Consider the following 19,283-nt stretch of genomic DNA (forward strand, 5'->3'; position numbering starts at 1 on the left):
ATTGTGCACAAAAGTGCACTGTGATTATGTGAAACAGTTACTAATTAATATGTTTTAATATTGATTTACAGTTGATTTTACAAATTGTCTTGAAAAATATCTACTTTAAATGAGAGCCAGCCACGCCCACGTAACGTTAGTTAATCTAAATGATCAAAACTGACCCAGTGTAACGAATAAATCACATAGGCGAACAATAAATGTCTTTTTATGAACTGATCCTGAATTAATTCCTTTAAATTAGATTATGTCAAATAATGTCTGAAAAGTAAGCAGCTCAGTCTATAGTGTTAAATTATGCTCATCTGGTCTATTGATAATGATGTTTCTATGCTATGGTAATTTATAGTGCAACATGCATTAAAATACAATACAATTACATTGCACAAGAGCAATACGTAGTAATACCAGTTTTCCATGTCCTCTCATTCCTGTAACCCGATTAAAGGCTTATTTAAATGTATTTGATCCATTCGCTAGAGTTTCGGTGAGCCTGTGTAAGCAAACTGTTCAGTCGCTATGTAAAACGTATCAAAAATTAAGTCACAAACTTAGCATTCAACACACAATCGGAAAGCATCTTCACTGCCCCTGTTTCAAACTATTGAAACAAACTTAATTAAAATAAGTAATATATATGCTTATGTGGTATTAAATTCACTTTTCATTTTTTTACTTTTTCAAAGAATTATGCCAGTTCGATTAGCCCTGCCATACAACTCAGTCAGAAGAGAACTTGAATTTCAAGCAACTAGCTTGAAACTCGCCAAATGGACGAAGGCTGGCCAATCATACCACTCGATGCCGAAAGTTTACCTTATATGGAAAGAGCCGGCCCCAGCGCAGGGTATAAAAGTGTGACCCACCTCTCATAGAGTATTGTGAGTTTTCAGTGCACGCTGAGAAGAGCTTCATACCCCTTGTTCACAATAACCTACTAATACACAGGTGAGAAAGCCTTTTTAATAATATTTTATGGCATTTGGTATAATGATATTGTTTGCAATGTCGCTGGTTAAAGGTTTATTGTTTTAATTGCGTAAGCTACGCATATCCAGTTCTTATTGATGACGTTATGCGATTGAGTTTTAATTGTGAATGCAGTTTGAGTAAACCGTGTAATTTTAATGTGGATTTTGTTTTATAGCTGTAAGTTACTCTTAAGGTTACAAATATATTGTGGTTTTATGGATCTTGCATTAGTATCAACCGGTCGCAATTTTAGCTTTCTTAATCGGAAGGACTTAACGTTAACCGGTTTTTGTAATTAGAGGGTTTAAATCCGCGCTTTGTGCGTGAAATGCATTTTAATCTATATACGCAGTTAAATGTGGATTTTAGTGGCGTAGTTTCCTCCGTGGATGTGTTCGCAGTTTGAATGGTGGGTGTGGCTACTGTAAAGCATTAACCGGCATATTTAACATCACAGCCGTTTGTTTCGTTTAACGTTAACTGTGGTCTAAGTTAAACGTTTAATATTAAGTTTCTTGTTAACCGTTTGGCTGCAAAAAATAAAAATACAGCCGTGTCATTCCTAATAACTAAATGGGATGTATCAGCACTTGTAGTATCCACTGAAATGCCTGCAATACAGATCATTTCGATAGAGGTTAGTTTTTCAGGCATCAGGATTACAATGGTGGTCGTTTGGTAAAGCGCTTATCTCGGCCTTTGAAACTGGGAGTGGTCGTGTCCGTTGGTCTGATTCCACGAGCTGAATCGGCGGCATTGAGCTGCTCGAACTTATTGCCATATAAGGCAATAGTGAGACTGCCTGACCACTTCCTTTGTCTCAAATCGCTTGGTTTCAACCCTGCGCCTTTGCGCCGCCTACTGGACAGTCGTCACACGTTACTCGAGCCTTCTCGCTGCCTATGAGAAACTAAATGATTGCAGTATTTTAACGATTTCGCTTTCTTTTTGTACAGCCATGGATGAGGAAATCGCTGCCCTGGTCGTTGATAATGGCTCCGGTATGTGCAAAGCCGGTTTTGCTGGAGATGATGCCCCTCGTGCTGTTTTCCCTTCCATTGTTGGTCGACCCAGGCATCAGGTATATAATAATCATTTTATTTTCACCGGGGCATCAAGTAACCTATTCAAACGTTAAGTGTTTTTTAATGCCATATGCATGAATGTAGAATTAAAAACAAAAGATGCATTATAATGGTTAACATTTTAAGTGACATTTACATTATGGAGTTTTTCTATCTAAACAGCTCCACTGTAATGACGGGAGTTTTGTAATTATGTGATTATAATTTTACTTATATTTCAGTTAATCAGCTCAGTTGGCTAAGTACAGTTGGCTAAGCTCAAATTAATTCAGTGGTTATGTTGCAAATTGGTAATGATAACTTAAAACTGCTATTCATCTGTCATCATTTAACTATCAGATGTGAACTTTGAATTTAACTGACAGCAGTAATTTTATTTTAATTCTGATGACTTTCACAGTCTTATAAATGTGTGTTCCCTCGTATGCCTTTGAAATATTTAAACTGCTTGCTTTTCTTTGCACTTCCTCTTTGACTAGGTTGTTTACTAATCTTTAATTTTACTTCCTCTAGGGAGTGATGGTTGGCATGGGACAGAAGGACTCCTATGTGGGAGATGAAGCTCAGAGCAAGAGAGGTATCCTGACCCTGAAGTATCCTATTGAGCACGGTATTGTTACCAACTGGGATGATATGGAGAAGATCTGGCACCACACTTTCTACAATGAGCTGCGTGTTGCTCCTGAGGAGCACCCTGTCCTGCTTACAGAGGCTCCCCTGAATCCCAAAGCCAACAGGGAAAAGATGACGCAGGTGTGTTTTGTGACTGATTCATATGGCCCCTACTACTATTTGGCTTTTGGTCCCTCTTTTCATTTTCTTTTCCATCCATTTCCTCTCAGGCTCTCTGTCCTCTTCCATGAACTCTGTTCTGAGGTTCAAAAGGTTCATCCATCTTTGCTTCTCCCTTTTCTTTCTTGCATGTTTGCATTTCTAACACTTCCTACTAGCATTGTCTTGAGTGTGAACTGTACCAGCATGGTGTGCCAGGGAGGTTTCCTGCCCATTATTGCTTCCTTAACCTTGTATTGGTTTGGATTTGGAAGTGTCTAAAGGGGATTACTTATTAAATTAACTTTGCTTTTTCCTACAGATCATGTTCGAGACCTTCAACACCCCTGCCATGTATGTGGCCATCCAGGCTGTGCTCTCCCTGTATGCTTCTGGTCGTACTACTGGTATCGTGATGGACTCTGGTGATGGTGTTACCCACACTGTGCCCATCTATGAGGGTTATGCTCTTCCCCATGCCATCCTGCGTCTGGATCTGGCTGGTCGTGACCTGACAGACTACCTGATGAAGATCCTGACCGAGCGTGGTTACAGCTTCACCACCACGGCCGAGAGAGAAATCGTCCGTGACATCAAGGAGAAGCTGTGTTACGTGGCCCTGGACTTCGAGCAGGAGATGGGAACCGCTGCCTCATCTTCCTCCCTGGAGAAGAGCTACGAGCTGCCTGACGGGCAGGTCATCACCATTGGCAATGAGCGTTTCCGTTGCCCCGAGGCTCTCTTCCAGCCATCCTTCCTTGGTGAGTTTCATGCTGTTCACTTAAATGGGTTGTGCGTTAACCAATCCCTGTATCAACTTGTTTGCTATGATGACTAACTTGTGTTCTTTATGCAGGTATGGAATCTTGCGGTATCCATGAGACTACCTTCAACTCCATCATGAAGTGTGATGTTGACATCCGTAAGGATCTGTATGCCAACACCGTGCTGTCTGGAGGTACCACCATGTACCCTGGCATTGCTGACCGTATGCAGAAAGAAATCACCTCCCTTGCTCCTTCCACCATGAAAATTAAGGTATGCACCTTAAATGCATGCAAATATGAGACTTGGTTAGCTTGCAGCGGTTAAGGATGAGCTAACATCTCTTTTCTCTTGTAGATCATTGCTCCCCCTGAGCGCAAATACTCCGTCTGGATCGGTGGCTCCATCTTGGCCTCCCTGTCCACCTTCCAGCAGATGTGGATCAGCAAGCAGGAGTACGATGAGTCCGGCCCATCCATCGTCCACAGGAAGTGCTTCTAAACAGAACTGTTGCCACCATTTAATGGCCATGCAGTAGGATTCAAACGACCAACCTAAACCTCTCGAACAAGATGACATCAGCATGGCTTCTGCTCTGTATGGCGCATTGACTCAGGATGCGTAAACTGGAAAGGGAGGTAGTTGTCTTGCAGGGGGAGAAGCTTTCCCCGAGAGGACTTCAATGTACATTTCTTCTTTTAGTCATTCCAGACGTGTCTATCACTTTGCCCTCGTCACAGTGGGCATACATGACCTTTGTTATAGTGTTTATGTAAATTATGTACTCAATACATTTGTTTTTCTTTTGTACTTCAGCCTTAAACTTGGCCCAGTTTGTTATTGTTGCAAAGGGGAAAGCTTTACCTTTTAAAAAGTGAATATCTTGCAGGACTCCCCTAGGGTATGTGATTTAGGGATGATCCCTTGCGTATGTAAGCCAGGGTGTCTCTGTACACTGACAAGTAAACCCAAATAAAACGTGCACATGTAAAACCACATAATGTCTACTGTCTTCAATATTTCTTTGGTTTATATTTGACAAGCTTACTTGAATCTAATGGGAACTTAAGACCAAGTTAAGAGTCTTATCTTGGTCTAAAGTTTCCATTCTTTTTTTCTTTTTTTTTTTCTTTTTCTTTTTTTATATACCGGTCTAAATTAAAAAAGCACAAGGGATTTAGTTAAAGATGAGTAACAATAGCAGATTCTTTAAATTCATTCTTGCAGTTTAGATTGCTTTGTGGTGATAACCCCTGATTTCAGACAAGATTTTAGGCTTAGTCCTTGGCTAAAATGTTATAAAAAGCAACTTGCAAATATCTTAACATGGCACTGCCATTGTTTTGTCTCTAATAAAGGGTATTTAAATGCTCTAATTTAACTAAGGCCTAATCCTAGCTGTAAAAAAGTCCACTATTAGGGTTATATTCAAGTAGTTGCTTTACTATATACATGACAGTTTAAGCCATGCTTAAACTAGGTGAGGCCTATATGTTTACAAAGTTTTTTTTTAAAGCAAAACTTAACTTATTTACTTTTTTACACCAGTCACAAGTAAAAAATACAGGGAATGTTACTTTTTCAATAAGTTCTTGCATAAATAGCATGTTTTTGAGAGATTTGGACCTACAGTTATGGACTGGGAAACCTGAGCATTTTATTAACTGTCTCGTGGATTTGCCTCAACACGTTCATACTAGTTTTTTTTGGGGGAAAGGCCTTTCATATATTTCTTGTCAACCCCATAAGTTAATTTACTTTATGTAATCTTGGGGAGCTACTGTTCGGAGGAGTTTAGCTCCAACCCTAATAAAACACACATGAAGCTAATCAAGCTCTTTAGCGTAGCTTGAAAATACAACAGTTGGTGTGCTGCGAAGGCAGAATGGGAAGAAAAACAGTTGCTTCCTAGGAGCAGATTCGAAGACCTCTGATGTACATTATCCTCCTAATTACTGTTAGATTTGATTGCAATTTGAATACGGAAAAAAATATAATAGAAAATATGTCAATTTGGTTTTCCAAATTTAGACCACCCGGGGACCTTTTTACTAGTTGCTTTGTACCGGAAGTATGTACGTCTCCCAAAAAGTTCCGAATGTGTTACATTTTGTTTCCGCTATGTGTGTGTGCCTACAGTGCCAGACACATTTTTGTTCAACAATGGATGACTTATACATTTATTGAGATGGCAAGCTTTTGTTTTTGTATATCATTTAAGTCCAAACACATTTCCCTAAAGCGGTATGGATAATCAAATTGAAACGGTAAGTTACAACAGGGTACTGTTCATTCATGCTAATATAGTGATAGTTAGCTTCTACATTTTGTTGCATCCAAAGATGAATTTATTTTTACAACAGTAATGTTTTGAAACGATAAATATAGATATTATTTGGGACACGAATATGCAGGCTTACGGGACAGATAACCATGCAGATATCTAAAATAACCCCTCGCTAAATTTCACCATGATTACCATGGTTTCTGTTAATACTATATTACCGACGTTTGTACTACTGTAATAAAGATTTAAATACCGTTAATTCTTACCAGCGAAAAAATAATGTGTAGGCTAACTAACGGTCTGAAAGTTTTCTGTCATTTGACATTTGTTTTGACAGTAGTGGTGGTCACCACACATTGGAGATTTTTCGAAACCGAACATGATGGACTTTAATGTCAAATTTAGTAAACAATGAACTGTTTAAAAAACAAGCAAAAAACCCAGGTCAAACTAGTGCTATGCTATTTTTAATGACTTTTTCTTTTTGCTGCTCTCCAGGCTCTGTGCTGCCTAGATAGCATTTCCCAAACTTCTGTCACCATCTCGGACTTCTCAGATGAGATTCTACTGAATATTCTGCGATTCATTCCTAGTCATGACCTGATGCTCAAAGTGAGTCAAGTTTGCCGAAAACTTCAAACTCTCTGTCTGGACAAGAGCTTGAGAGCACATGTACACCTGCATAAAGAGTATACGGTAAGCCTAAAAAACACACACTTTCTCTCATGAACTTTAGGGTATTTTTGACAAACACACTGGTTTAATTAGGGCAGATATAAGGGGTGTATTTTTCAAATACCATTACACTGTACTACTCTATTTAACGTTTCAGAACTGTTCAACAATTAACCATCTTGTCAATTGTGTATTATAGTGTTGTGATACCTGATGAGGGTTCAGATTTTTTCTCCTGACATATTCGCTGACCCAACACACAAAATAAAATTAATAAAATATGCACATTTTTTTTTTAAAACAAATTTTGTGCCCTTATAATTTTTAATCCAAGACATTAACTTCCCCTCCCCTCGCAAAAAACACAGGACAATAATCTCTTCCCTCCAGCAACCTGTCCCTCACATGAGAGTGCAGCAATTAGCAAATGACAACGATCCACTCAATTCCTGATGGACAAAATCAAGTCCGCCCTTCCGTTTGAGAAGTCACTTTTACTGATAAAATCACAATAGGGATTAAAAGATGATCACAATTTCTGTTTCATGGTGACTTTAAATGTATATTTATTTTTAATGTTTATTTATTTTAAAACGGTTACATTTTTCACATATAATTGAATTTTTTTTCAGCAAATGTGCATAGGGGAAAACAGTTAAATTGCATTAAGAGCAATAATTTTAATTTGCAATAATTATACAGGAAAGTATTAGTTCATAAACACCTTTTCTTGGAAAATAATGTCAATTTCATCCCTTTCATAGGCTACCAAGACTATTATTAAGTCACTTTTGCAATTTCAACAAAATCTCATCTATGTAATGGCACATTTACATTTACATTTATTCATTTAGCTGACGCTTTTATCCAAAGCGACTCACAATTGCTATATATGTCAGAGGTCGCACAGCTCTGGAGCAACTATGGGTTAAGTGTCTTGCTCAGGGACACATTGGTGTCTCACAGTGGATTCGAACCCGGGTCTCTCACACCAAAGGTATGTGTCTTATCCACTGCGCCATCACCACCGACGACACTTTTTCAGTACCAGCTCGACTCGCCTCGCTTTTCGCTCCGTTTTCCATTGCAGACAGTACCACCACAAATAGTACCCGGTCACCTTTCGTTCCTCGTTGCCCCATCAAGCTCTCGCTGGATCCTCTCTTCGGCAACCAAACAAAGGAAAGTCTGCACCTCCTCGTTTGACCACAGCGTATTCTTCCGAGTTGCCATAATAATAGTAGACCAGTTTGTTTTTTTAAGACCAAACTATTTAAAATTGACGGGGTTATTCTAGATACTCCATCTGGCGCGTGCAATTATGACGCAGTGAATGGTGACAATTCTCTCTGACCAATCAGCAGTCGGCATTGTTTTCACGTCACACTTTAGTATCGCCTTAGCTCGCTCAGAACCTCACCAAAAAAAAGTACCCGAAAGCAGGAACAGGTACAACTTTTACACAGTGGAAAACCAAACATTCTGGTTATGTGTAGTGGAAAAGTGCCATTAGTCATCTATGTTTATGCCATCTATGATAATTCCACCTATCTAACAGGTTTTAAAAAGTTGTCAAGCAGAACTTGCAACTAAATATAACAGAAAACCAAATGTTTAATTATGAAATGCCTGAAAATCTTACCTTTTGAACGGCTTCTCATTCACAGGCAAATGACGATGCTGTGAAGCAGCTCTTGAAGAACCTCTCCGGTGACATCCAGACTTTAAACCTCAGTGGCTGCTACTGGTTGGCCGGCTCTACGGTGGATCAGGTCACCCGCTGTAAGGGTCTAGTCAGCCTGGACCTTTCCGGCTGCCGTTTGACGTCAATTCGGCTTTCGAATCTGCTGACCTCTCTTCGTTCTCTGTGCTCTCTGGCATTAGATGTGGGGCCTGGGTTCGACCTCCAGCAGCTGAGTGCAGAGGGTAAATCAGCTTTGGCTCGCCTGCAGGAGCTCAAGCAGACATTGTTGACTCCCTCTTATGGGGTGGTGCCATGCTGCAGTGCCCTACGACGCCTTCACCTGTATCTGGAGGCCAGCGAGGGCTGGAGGGAAGCAGGCGGGTGTGCGCAGCTGATGGTGGGCCAGAGCAGCGTCCCGCACTATCAGAACCTGCGCTGGTTCTCCGCACGTCTCGCACCTGGGGAAGTCAATCGTACTCTGTTGGCGCTCTACTTGGCTGTTTTCAGTATGAGAGTGCCTGAGGGTCTTACAGGACTGGTGCTCTCTGTGCCAGGGGTCGCACCGCCAAGGCCGGTTGCAATGACAGCGCTAATGGAGAGCATGGCGTCAACAGTGGGAAATAGCGTTAGCGCTCTCCAGCTTCCACGTACATGGTTGGATGGTGCTATTCTAGGGCGAGTCCTAACGCATGGCTGCCCCGTTTACCTGAATGTCTCGCACTGTTCATCTCCAGGATTTAACCCTCTACATGTGCTGCTCAGTGCGGGTCGGGACCTCACACCCCTACGGAGTCTCAACCTGCGTGGCTGTGGCCGAGGACCTCTCGCCGAGAGCTGCGGTAAGAGCGAGGAGGAGATGGACACGGAGAGCATCAAAGCACTTACTGAATGTTGCCCACATCTTGTTCACCTTAATTTATCCGCCACGCACTACCACCATGCTTTTCCCACTGGGCAAGATGGACACTTGTGTGGCGCTTTAGGACGTCTTGCCTCCTTGCGCTCGCTGGCACTTCCGGTGTGTGCCTTGGCGCAATCCTCTCCAGCACCTGTGAACATTCAGGACTCCAACTCAGACCTCACACCAAGGTCGCTACTTCTCGGCCTTAAAAAGAGCAGCCGTGTCGGTGTGCCCACATATCGACCCTCGACAGGGGTCATCGAGGGTCAGGGTGAAGAGCATCAGGACAGAGGCTTCTGCATTCAGCCGCTGCTTCAAGGTTGCCCACATTTGGCGGAGCTGGAGCTGATCGGCGCGGGCTTTTCCTCTGCCATGCCGCGGAATGAGCCGGCCATCCGCAAGGACCCCGTCGCGTGCCCCTGGTCCTACAATGTCAGAGACAATGAGTTAGCTGCGTTAGGAGGGATGAAAAATTTGCGCAAGCTCACCCTCGCTCACTTACCGGGAGTCCTGAAGGGGACAGGATTGATCGAGCTGCTGAAGGGGTGCGAGGACCTTCATTCGTTATCGCTGGCAAATCTCGGATCGTTAAAGACCATGAGTTACACGCAGGCCCTGCTGGAGGCTCTTTCCCACTGCACACAACTCAGGGATTTAAGGTGAACGCACACGTCACTAAACACTACATGCTCAAAATTAACCTTCATATGGTCTTCGTTTCCTGTTTACACTTCTGTACTACTACCACTACTGGGCTTCGGGGTCTATACGACCCCAACAATTGATTGAGTAATTGTACAAAAAATATACATTTTTAATCACACAAATAATATATCATTTTTTTTTGTTTACTTCTCATTTATTCATTAATGCTGTGTTTTTGGAGATATAAAGTACTTTTGTGTCCATATACCACACAATTCCTCAACTACACCATTTGCTTGCATATGAAATATTATTTTTTTATGATACATTGCATTTATGCTCTAGTACTAGGCCTTCATTTATGTGTAAAAATGTTCAGATTTATGCTGTTTTTTTGTTGTTGTTTTTTTGACACATGAAGAAAATATATTTAGTTTTTTCACATTTCCCATTCATTTCAATGTGGGGTCATATTGACCCCGAAGACCAGAAGTGTAGACATTTTTTTTACATGCCTTCAGAACAACCGAATCAAGCCCAGTTTTTTGTGTGTGTATAGATTGATAATGTCTGAAAACTCACAATCTTATTCCACTGAGATGAAGGGAACCTTTTTTTTATTAAGTAAAAGTCGAAAGGGGTCGTATAGACCCCATGACCCGATTGAGGGCTACACAAAACTCTTAATGTAGACTTGTCATAGCAAAAAAATATTTCACCAGCCAGGCCACACATTTGTAAATATTACAACTGCAGCTCACCAGTAGGGGGCAGCGCCATACTGAAAGGATTGCTATACACCCTTTATGTTGAAATTATATTGTTTTATTATTTCCTTACAATAAGTGTTTTTGGGGCAAACTGTGCAGTTACATGAATCTGGCTCATTAATCACAAAAAAAAAAATTCAATTATGTTTTGATCTATACTAAGTATGGTGCACACATTTAAAAATTAATAAATAAATAAATAGTGATAGTAGAAGTTTAATTAATTTCTTATGATGACACACTATGAAACAGATTTTACAAACCTTTAAAACCTTTACAGATGTTAATTGTTTTTCATGGGGACATCAGTTGATTGAACACTTACAAGAGTTAGTTTGTGGTTTATTGCTGTCTGAATTCAGAATGTCTGATTCTTTCCCCCCCCCCATCTAAAATTACAAATATGTTTTGGTCAAATTTGAAAAGATCAACAAGAGAAATCTGCGGTTATGACACTTGCACCATTATATTTTTGAGAGTTTCTTAGCTAAATGGCAGCTGTCACAATAACATTGTCCATTTATTTTGTTTCTCATAATTTTATTTCGATGTGCCTGAAAAAATAAAAGCTCCATTATTAAAGTAAAATGTGACATGCAACAGTCACATAGCTTCTTTTTGATGGACCATGTATCGTCTTGATGCACTTGCATTCATAAAATGGAATGTAATATTATTTTATAAGAGATGTTAACATGCAACATGCTAGAATGAGAACCAGGATAACTTAATTATTAATATAATATTTAGCAGAATATTTTATTCCCCTAACTTATGCATTTATTCACTGTCTGTGTGTGTGAAACTGCAGGCTGGAGCAGCCCTACTTTAATGCGAACGCCGCATTTTTTGAAGAGCTCAGTCGGTGTCGGCAGCTGCGGCGTGTTTGTCTGGTTTCTCGACATGGGACCTTCCAGCCCGCCGCTGTGACGGCCTTCATGCAGAGCTGCACTGATGTCATCATGTGCCACATGTTCATGGGAGGTACCCTGGTGGCATGTAAAACACTGCAGAAAACCCTGCTGGAAAGGTTAGTTGTTTTAATGAATTCTTAACAATAAAGACTTAATGCCTGAATAATTTCCAGACAGCAACATAGTGTCGGCCCAGATTCGGCCCGTATCTGGAGTGTGTTGAATCCACATGTACCAGATGTGGACCGGATCTCGGCCGACACTATGCTGGTGTCTGGGTTGTTGTACAGAAAGTAACCTGGTCCACATCAAATATTGAATATTCAAATATCTTGTTTGTTCTTTTCCCCCTCGCAGTTTCTCAATTTCTCGTCCAGCCCTTAGTGTGGTGATTTACCCTTTACTGCACGAGGACCTGGCCCATGTGATCAGAGGTATGCCACTTTGCCACCTGGACGAGATCACACTTTTCAAAAGCCGCGTCGCTGAAGAGCCTGTGAAACGGCAACTGTGACTGAAGCAATATAATAGAACAAAACTTGTGGGTAATGCTTATGCTATTCCATAGAAAAAAAAAACATTTGTTTTGACTTGAGAGATCATTGAGCTAAGAGGACAATCCCAGCTTTAAAGGAGGTCATTATTTTTCATTAAAGAGTTGCTTTGAACAAACTCTTTAACAGGTCATCTGAAAACCTTAAAAATAAAGTATTGATAAATACATTTTCTGAAGTGCTGTGGAACTTGCATCACATTATACATTTTTTTTTTAATCGAAACATCCAATTTATGGTAAATCACATGATACATTTTTGCCTCATCATCAGTGTGTCAAGAGAGTTCATTGAATCAGGGGCTTTGCTTTTATGCTCATAATATTTGCACAAGTCTGATTGTGTAGAAAAGGGAAGACTACAGGCTTTTCTTAGAATTAAACATATTCTCTTACAAAATCTTGGAATATCCTCTCATGTCTTTTTTTTTTTTAATTTCGGAGAACCAGGTCTCTGAACCGGTTCAAGAAATGAAAACAAATATAGAATCAAACTAAAGTTGAACAGGAACATAAAGTAAAATTACGTTTAATTGTTATGAACTATTACCTGTAACTGGTTAATAACATAATTTTATAGGTCTGATTAATATTTTAATTTGGCTGTCAAACAATTATAAATTAATCCGATATGAGTGATATGCCCGTGCTCAGCTGGCAAGTCATATTTGCCCAATGCCTCCAGTCTGCAACACAACACAACATGCTAGAGCGACATTTCGAGAATTTTTGCTAAGGAATATCACCAACCTTTAAACTATATTAATTCAGTCTTTCCAACAGGAAATGTGTAAGTTTGATCCCTGAACTTGAGCTTGACAATTTTTGAGCTTTCAAAAGTGTGTCATATGATGCAAAATGCTTACAAACCTTTGCTGACAATTAAACATAATCTGCAGGTAACTCAGAGAGAGAGAGAGTATACGTTTATTAACATAAATCAACATTGTAAATATGAATCTGTTTGGAAAATGACAAACTTATTCTTCTAATTGTGAAGTCTGGATAAATTTAGTGCACTTTGAAAACAAAATTAAGACCTCCGGCACCTTTTCAGTGGCCAAACACAGTATTTTATATAAAACAGTCATATGTCTCCTTCACCAGATTCTTTAAGTTTACTTTAAGTTCATCAGTAGATATAGGTGTATTCAAATCAAATGTGTATGCTAATTATTCATCTTTCAAGGTGCATAATAGGAAAAAGCAGTTTTCCCCAGATGTCAAAACCCTTGGAGGAGTGCAACTACAGAGCTAATATAAAGAAGATTAAAGAGGTTGACTGGAAGTTTACTATAGAGAAAGAAATACCAATGCTGTTGCATATGTTTTCTATGCGTAGTCAATAAACCCACCAACCCACTAAATCATACAGAGTGCAATGATGAGTGAGAGACTTTACATTTGTTATAAAAAAGCAGAGATATATGGGACACTTAATCAAGGCTCTGTAAAATAGAGGAAGCTATATAGACAATATGTTACTCTAATCAATGAAAGGCAACAACAACAAAAAGTAGAAGTTTTCAAGCATGCTAACTCTAACCCTGACAAAATAAACTTGATATATTTCTAAAATAAAAGCCAATCTTTATTATGTGCTTACTAACTTATTTAGCAATATGTACTTTAATTGAAAGTACATCATCTATCCATATCGCCCAATACTCTTTCAATGGTTTTAGCTCCGGAACTGAGAACTTGCATCATCAAGCATCTGTGAGCGAGGATGTCTTCTGTGCATTCAAAATGCATTATAAACTCAATAGAGAAGTTTGCAATGAATTAAATGATCTGCAATCATCTGTCCACAAAAATGTTGGAAATGATGCGAATCTGAAAAAGCAGAACGTCGCATGTTTTGTGTTTTGATAAGAAATTTTGATTTTAGTTGGATTGACAGATCCAACTTTGTCAAAGCAGTGTTGCAAAACACAACGTTAGAGATGTTTTCTATAAATATTAACAATAATCGATCTTCCCATTTAAAAGGCTACTTAATGCATTGTATTTCTTTCTTCAGCATCAGTAAACTTTTTGCTCCTCTTATAATAGTTATAAGTGAATAGTTGTAATAGTTGATTGAGTCCTTCAATTGACCTCAGTGAACGATTTCAAAATAAGGTCCCACTTTATATAAAGTGGCTTTAAGTACTATGTGCTTACATTGAACAATACGTACAATGTATTATTGTGTTCCTGTTGTATTGTAAAACACTTTTGTTGCTATTGAGGTGTGATACGGGTAAGGTTAGGGACAGGTGTGGTGGTATGGGTCGGTTTAAAGGTAGGTTAAGGTGTGAGGGGAGGGTCAACTGTGTAACTACAAATGTAATTACATCAATTAATTATAGCTGGAATTAAATGCTGGAATTTTAAAATGTAAGTACAATGTAAAAACATGTATGTACACATTAAGTCCATTGTATCAAATTATTAATTTCAATGTAATTACATAATATAAAGTGGGACCCAAAATAATATTCACTTCGGAAAAGTTTCAAATATGCAGAAGTGCTAAAAAAATTGCATGATCTGGAGGATTTCTCTAAAGAGCAGTAGTTTCCCTAGTATCAAGTATCACAAAACCTAAAAACATCAGCTAAACACCCACATAACGCACCGTATTAATATCCAAGGGTGTGTAAACTTTTGAAATGGTGCATTTGTGTAAATTCATTTATTATTTGGTTGTTATTATCTATAAACTCTAAAAGTGATGATCTTTGGACAGTATTAAATAAAAAAATGCATATTTGCATATTCTCCAAGTTGTATGTAAACTTATAAGCAGAACTATAGACCATTTCACAAGATGTAAACAACACTGGTCCAGAAACACTTCCTGTTTCAGTTTGTAACTGTTTTCTTTATTTCACATGTAAAGAAAACATCTTAAAGATGTTTGTTTAACTTTTTGATTCAGTTTTAAATGTTCTGTTGGTTGTATTTTATCCCAGCTTTTATGTAGTGTTAAAAAACTGAAACAGGAAGTGCTTCTGGACCAGTGTTGTTTACATCTTGTGAAATGGTCTATAGGTTCAGCATGCATTTTGAATAAAGCTTACGCTCGCTGAACTGCAAGAGAAGTGGTTTTAGGAATGGTTTTGGTTCCTTTCTATTATAGCTGAATTGCTGAAAATGAAATGGTTGAGAATGCATGTTCTCTAAATGCAGAGGGTATATAAATGTAAGTAAAGGGAGGGAATTATAGACGAGGAGGAAGAGGACTGAAAACAAGGTTCATGTGAAAACATCTATTAGTGAGGTGAGTAAAAGTTTTTGACACATCTTTAATTTCACTTTTGAAATGTGTTTTTAATGCTATTTTAAGGTTTTTTTTAGTTGATTTTGTTTGTTTGACCTGTGTAACATGATCTTTATTTTTGCTAACATTTGATCTACACAGTCACGTTTATGGAATAGCCTATATGAGACCAGCGTTATGGATTATAGTAAATATAAGGTTTTGAGTTAAAAGTACAATTACACAAATATAGTTGTAAAACGTCTGTCCTTCACTAGCTTTTCTAATAGCAGCTCGGTAAAAAATTCATGTTCAATTATAAGCTAGTGTCAATAATGATGACAGATTTTAACTAAAAATGTACCCGCAATCAAGTTGTAACAAAAAGTTAAATGCATGTTTTTCATGGGCAGCAACAGTGGACATTTTTATTGTATCAATAATTTAATTTCTGTTCCAATGTATATAAAAAAATCGACCCTGCTAATATGTATTGAAAAAAAGGAGGCTATCTTTACTTAAAGGGATACTCCACCGTTTTTTCATATTATACTGTTATTCCCTTAACTAAGACGAGTTGATACATACCTCTGTCGTCAATCGCTCTGGCATGCGAGACACTTTGATCGCACTTAACTAGCCCCGTTCATTCAATATGCGGCAAGCAGAGAAGCAACCTAAATACAGTTACTCGAGTAGAGTAACTCGACCTAGGACGGTGACACAAAATAAAATGTTGCGCTTTTCTAAGCGGTAAAGTGGAAAATTATATATTTTATGGAGGAATACCACAGCAAGTGCTCGGGAGAGTGAGAGGGAGGAGAGGACTTTTCACGAGTGATGATATTACTGCGCCGAGTCGATGTACTCCCAATCACTTGCTGTAGTATTCCACCATACATAGTTATCCACTTTACCGCTTAGAAAAGCGCAACGTTTTATTTTGTGTCACCGTCCTAGGTCGAGTTGCTCTACTCGGCGCATGCGCAGACCGAAGCGCCCGCGACCTCAGATCACTTGGATGTGACTGTGGTTACAAGAGGTAAAAACGATATAAATACTGTTCGTTTTCTCACACAAACCGCTCGTTTCGTGTCTTGGCCATCAATGTGTACTTACATTTACGAGTCATTAAATCATGTTTAATTTGGACTTCATTCACTCTAAAAAATGCTGGGTTGTTTTAACCCAATTTTGGGTCAAATATTGACAAACCCAGCAGTTTTAATCCAACAATAGGGTTTGTCCATATTTGACCCAAAATTGTGTTGAAAACAACCCTGCTTTTTTTTTTCTTTTCAACCCTGTCTGGTATCGTCTTATGATTCACGTGGTTGTTGTTTTTTTTTTTCGTATTATGTGTTTGATTTATTAAAGAACTAGGGCCCGAAAGTGACTCAAGCCCAGGGGCCCCCACCACCCTAAGTCCTGCCCTGGTGTCACCGGCCGAGTTTTCACAAGATAATGCCTCCAGCCTTTAAACAACTACATTTAAGCAGGATTTCCAGGAAATACGTATGTAACTGCAATTCTGTAGTTTTAGCAAGAACAATGGAGTCTTTAGTTTAAACATTTAAAAAAAAAAAATAGCCTGAGAAAGAAATTGATAATTATTGTAATACATTATTGTAACTGCATGGTTAAAAAAAAAAAAGAATATCTCACAATTAGGTCTTAAATATTTTTATTCACATTATAATTAGCCTACAATACTTAATTTCTTAATTTCTAAGAGTTCAAAATAGTTCCGCAACTCTCCAGCTTTTATTATGAAACTGTGGAAGACTTCAATGATTAAAACGTTTAACAGAAAATGAATGATATTGAGCAGGATATGTGCTTTAAAACCATGTACAGTTAGTTCTTGACTATCCATCTTCACTTGTTAATGATTTTTTTTTTTTTTTTTACTGAGTTCTTGTTTGTTATACCTTTTGTGATCTTAATTTTTGCTACCAAACCATATCATTTGTAAATTACTTTTAATATGTTTATCGAATATGGCGAGATAAGGTTTATTATGTGGGACGTTGATGTTGGGCTATATCTCCTATTTACATAATATTTGCATCATATTCAGATAACTGTAAAATTACTCATCACAGTGTCTATTATATGACACCAAATATTATATATTATATTGTGTATTATTTGACACCAAAAAGTGTCTATAAAAGATGACTAGTCAGTTTTTAAATTATTTTGCTCCACAATATTGTTTATGTAGCCTACACTATTTGGACTAAATGGAAAATGTTTAGCCTGACATGCATATCAAAATATAAGCTTGGAAAGCATCTTTGGAGAATTTGGTCTTTGCTCATTGATGTAAACATGTGCAGGATCTACTTGCATGACTAATGCTCACCATGTAAACTGACATTGATGCCAGTCAGCAGCCTTTATAATTATAATAATAAGTGTCAGTTGCTTTTGGTCTTTTACATTTTACATCTGTATTAGATGTTTAATTAATTGATGGATGGTTTTATGTATCATGTTTCTTACATTATTGTCTCCTCATTGGTAATAGCTTAATCTTTGACTTGTTGTGCTATAAATTAGAGGTAATTGTTTCATTTTTAATTTAAATATTACACAATATAAATTATTATTTAAAAAAAGAATCACATGTGATTGTTTTCGCAGAGATCTCGATAATTCATCATCTCATCCTCTTCATCATGGCGCTGCTTCTTTATGTGCTGATGCTGGTTCTTCTCTCTGGTGGTTCAGCCAAAGTTGTGGAGGATTTCGAGCGGAAGTGTGGTGACTTTTTTGCAAATCAAAAATCACCAACAATATTTTCTGGACTACCACAGTACAAGCAGATCTGCCAAACTCTAAATGGTGTTGCTTATTATGCCACATATTATGATACTGGCAACAAGATCCCAGTGTACTCAGCCTACAGGTTCAGAGGGCTAAAGCACTGCGAAAGAAAAAGCAACTGGTACATTGAACCTCAAGTAAGTGAAAACGTTATTCTGTTAAGAAACATGACAAAACTGAATAATCATACCAAACAATGGAAAATTCAAATTATCACAGAATCAGATAAATGCTTAAACAAAACAGAGATTGATCATAAACTGTGGTACAAATCTGAATAGCAGAAGGAGCCATATGGAAGGATTGAAAAACCACAGTGGATTTGGCCTATTTCCAATGCAACTTAAAAGTCTGTGTCAATTAGTTAACTTAGTTACAATGAGTTACTTTTATTTATCTTCTAATGAAACTGTTGTTAAGCTCATGTTTTCAATTGCTTTCAATATTGCAGCTTGACAATAAGACACCAGTATCAAACATGGCATCTGAGGGGTCTGTGGATATAAAGCTACGCGGAGTCCATCAAGCTCTCAATGAAGACTACAAGAAATCTGGGTACCACAAAGGTCATCTGGCTCCGGTCTACCAGGCAGAATCACAGAGCTGTGCTGACGCCACCTTCACTCTCACTAATGCTGCTCCACAAAACCGCTCTTTTAACAGCGGCCAATGGAGGGTACTAGAAGAACAAATGGCTAATGATCTTGTCAAACAATGTCTTAATGTTAAATATTCTGTTTTCATTGTAACAGGGGTGGTTCCAGGAAAAAAGTCACTGAAAAACAGAGTGAAAGTGCCTAGTCATTTCTGGACTGCATACTGCTGCTTAGACAACAATAACAAATGTAAAATCTCAGGAGGATATATTGGAGAGAACAAGAACGAAACTCCCCTAAATATGACTGTGAAAGAATTAGAGACAAACTTGACAACACTTTATGAAGTCAGATCTTTTGAGGTGTTTCCTACTCCCGCATATATGGAAATTGACCAGTATAGTGAATATTACTAGGTGGTTTGTCATGTGTCTCTATTGAACCTATTCAATGAGTGAATTTTGGGTCAAATATGGACAAACTCAAACATGGGGTTAAAAATGTAACCCAATGGCTGGGTTTGTCTGTATTAGACACAAAATTGGGTTAAAACAACCCAGCAGTTTTTAGAGTGTAAAAAAATATG

At 38.3% G+C, this 19,283-nt stretch overlaps 3 protein-coding genes across 4 annotated transcripts; all 3 read left to right on the forward strand.

Annotated features, from left to right (window-relative positions):
• Positions 1-811: 811 nt before the first annotated feature.
• actb1 (actin, beta 1) lies at positions 812-4,594 on the forward strand. The gene is made up of 6 exons (XM_039652364.2): positions 812-948; positions 1,929-2,053; positions 2,571-2,810; positions 3,151-3,589; positions 3,685-3,866; positions 3,951-4,594. Exons 2-6 carry the CDS (start codon positions 1,931-1,933, stop codon positions 4,092-4,094), a joined length of 1,128 nt encoding a protein of 375 aa, XP_039508298.1. The 5' UTR covers positions 812-948; positions 1,929-1,930; the 3' UTR covers positions 4,095-4,594.
• A 1,105-nt stretch (positions 4,595-5,699) lies between these two features.
• fbxl18 (F-box and leucine rich repeat protein 18) lies at positions 5,700-12,212 on the forward strand. The gene is made up of 5 exons (XM_039653056.2): positions 5,700-5,860; positions 6,379-6,576; positions 8,223-9,799; positions 11,367-11,585; positions 11,827-12,212. Exons 1-5 carry the CDS (start codon positions 5,840-5,842, stop codon positions 11,981-11,983), a joined length of 2,172 nt encoding a protein of 723 aa, XP_039508990.2. The 5' UTR covers positions 5,700-5,839; the 3' UTR covers positions 11,984-12,212.
• A 2,987-nt stretch (positions 12,213-15,199) lies between these two features.
• Positions 15,200-19,197, forward strand: LOC120463694 (endonuclease domain-containing 1 protein). Of its 2 annotated transcripts, none has more exons than XM_039652973.2 (3): positions 15,200-15,290; positions 17,919-18,238; positions 18,553-19,197. In XM_039652973.2, exons 2-3 carry the CDS (start codon positions 17,954-17,956, stop codon positions 19,111-19,113), a joined length of 846 nt encoding a protein of 281 aa, XP_039508907.2. In that variant the 5' UTR covers positions 15,200-15,290; positions 17,919-17,953; the 3' UTR covers positions 19,114-19,197. The 2 variants fall into 2 exon arrangements, with proteins under 2 accessions (XP_039508907.2, XP_088988646.1); XM_089132520.1 differs by lacking the exon at positions 15,200-15,290 and adding an exon at positions 16,693-16,784.
• Positions 19,198-19,283: the final 86 nt, after the last annotated feature.

The sequence above is a fragment of the Pimephales promelas genome, chromosome 6 (assembly GCF_988280905.1).
Source record: "Pimephales promelas chromosome 6, fPimPro1.hap1.1, whole genome shotgun sequence".
Taxonomy (NCBI): Eukaryota; Metazoa; Chordata; class Actinopteri; order Cypriniformes; family Leuciscidae; genus Pimephales; species Pimephales promelas.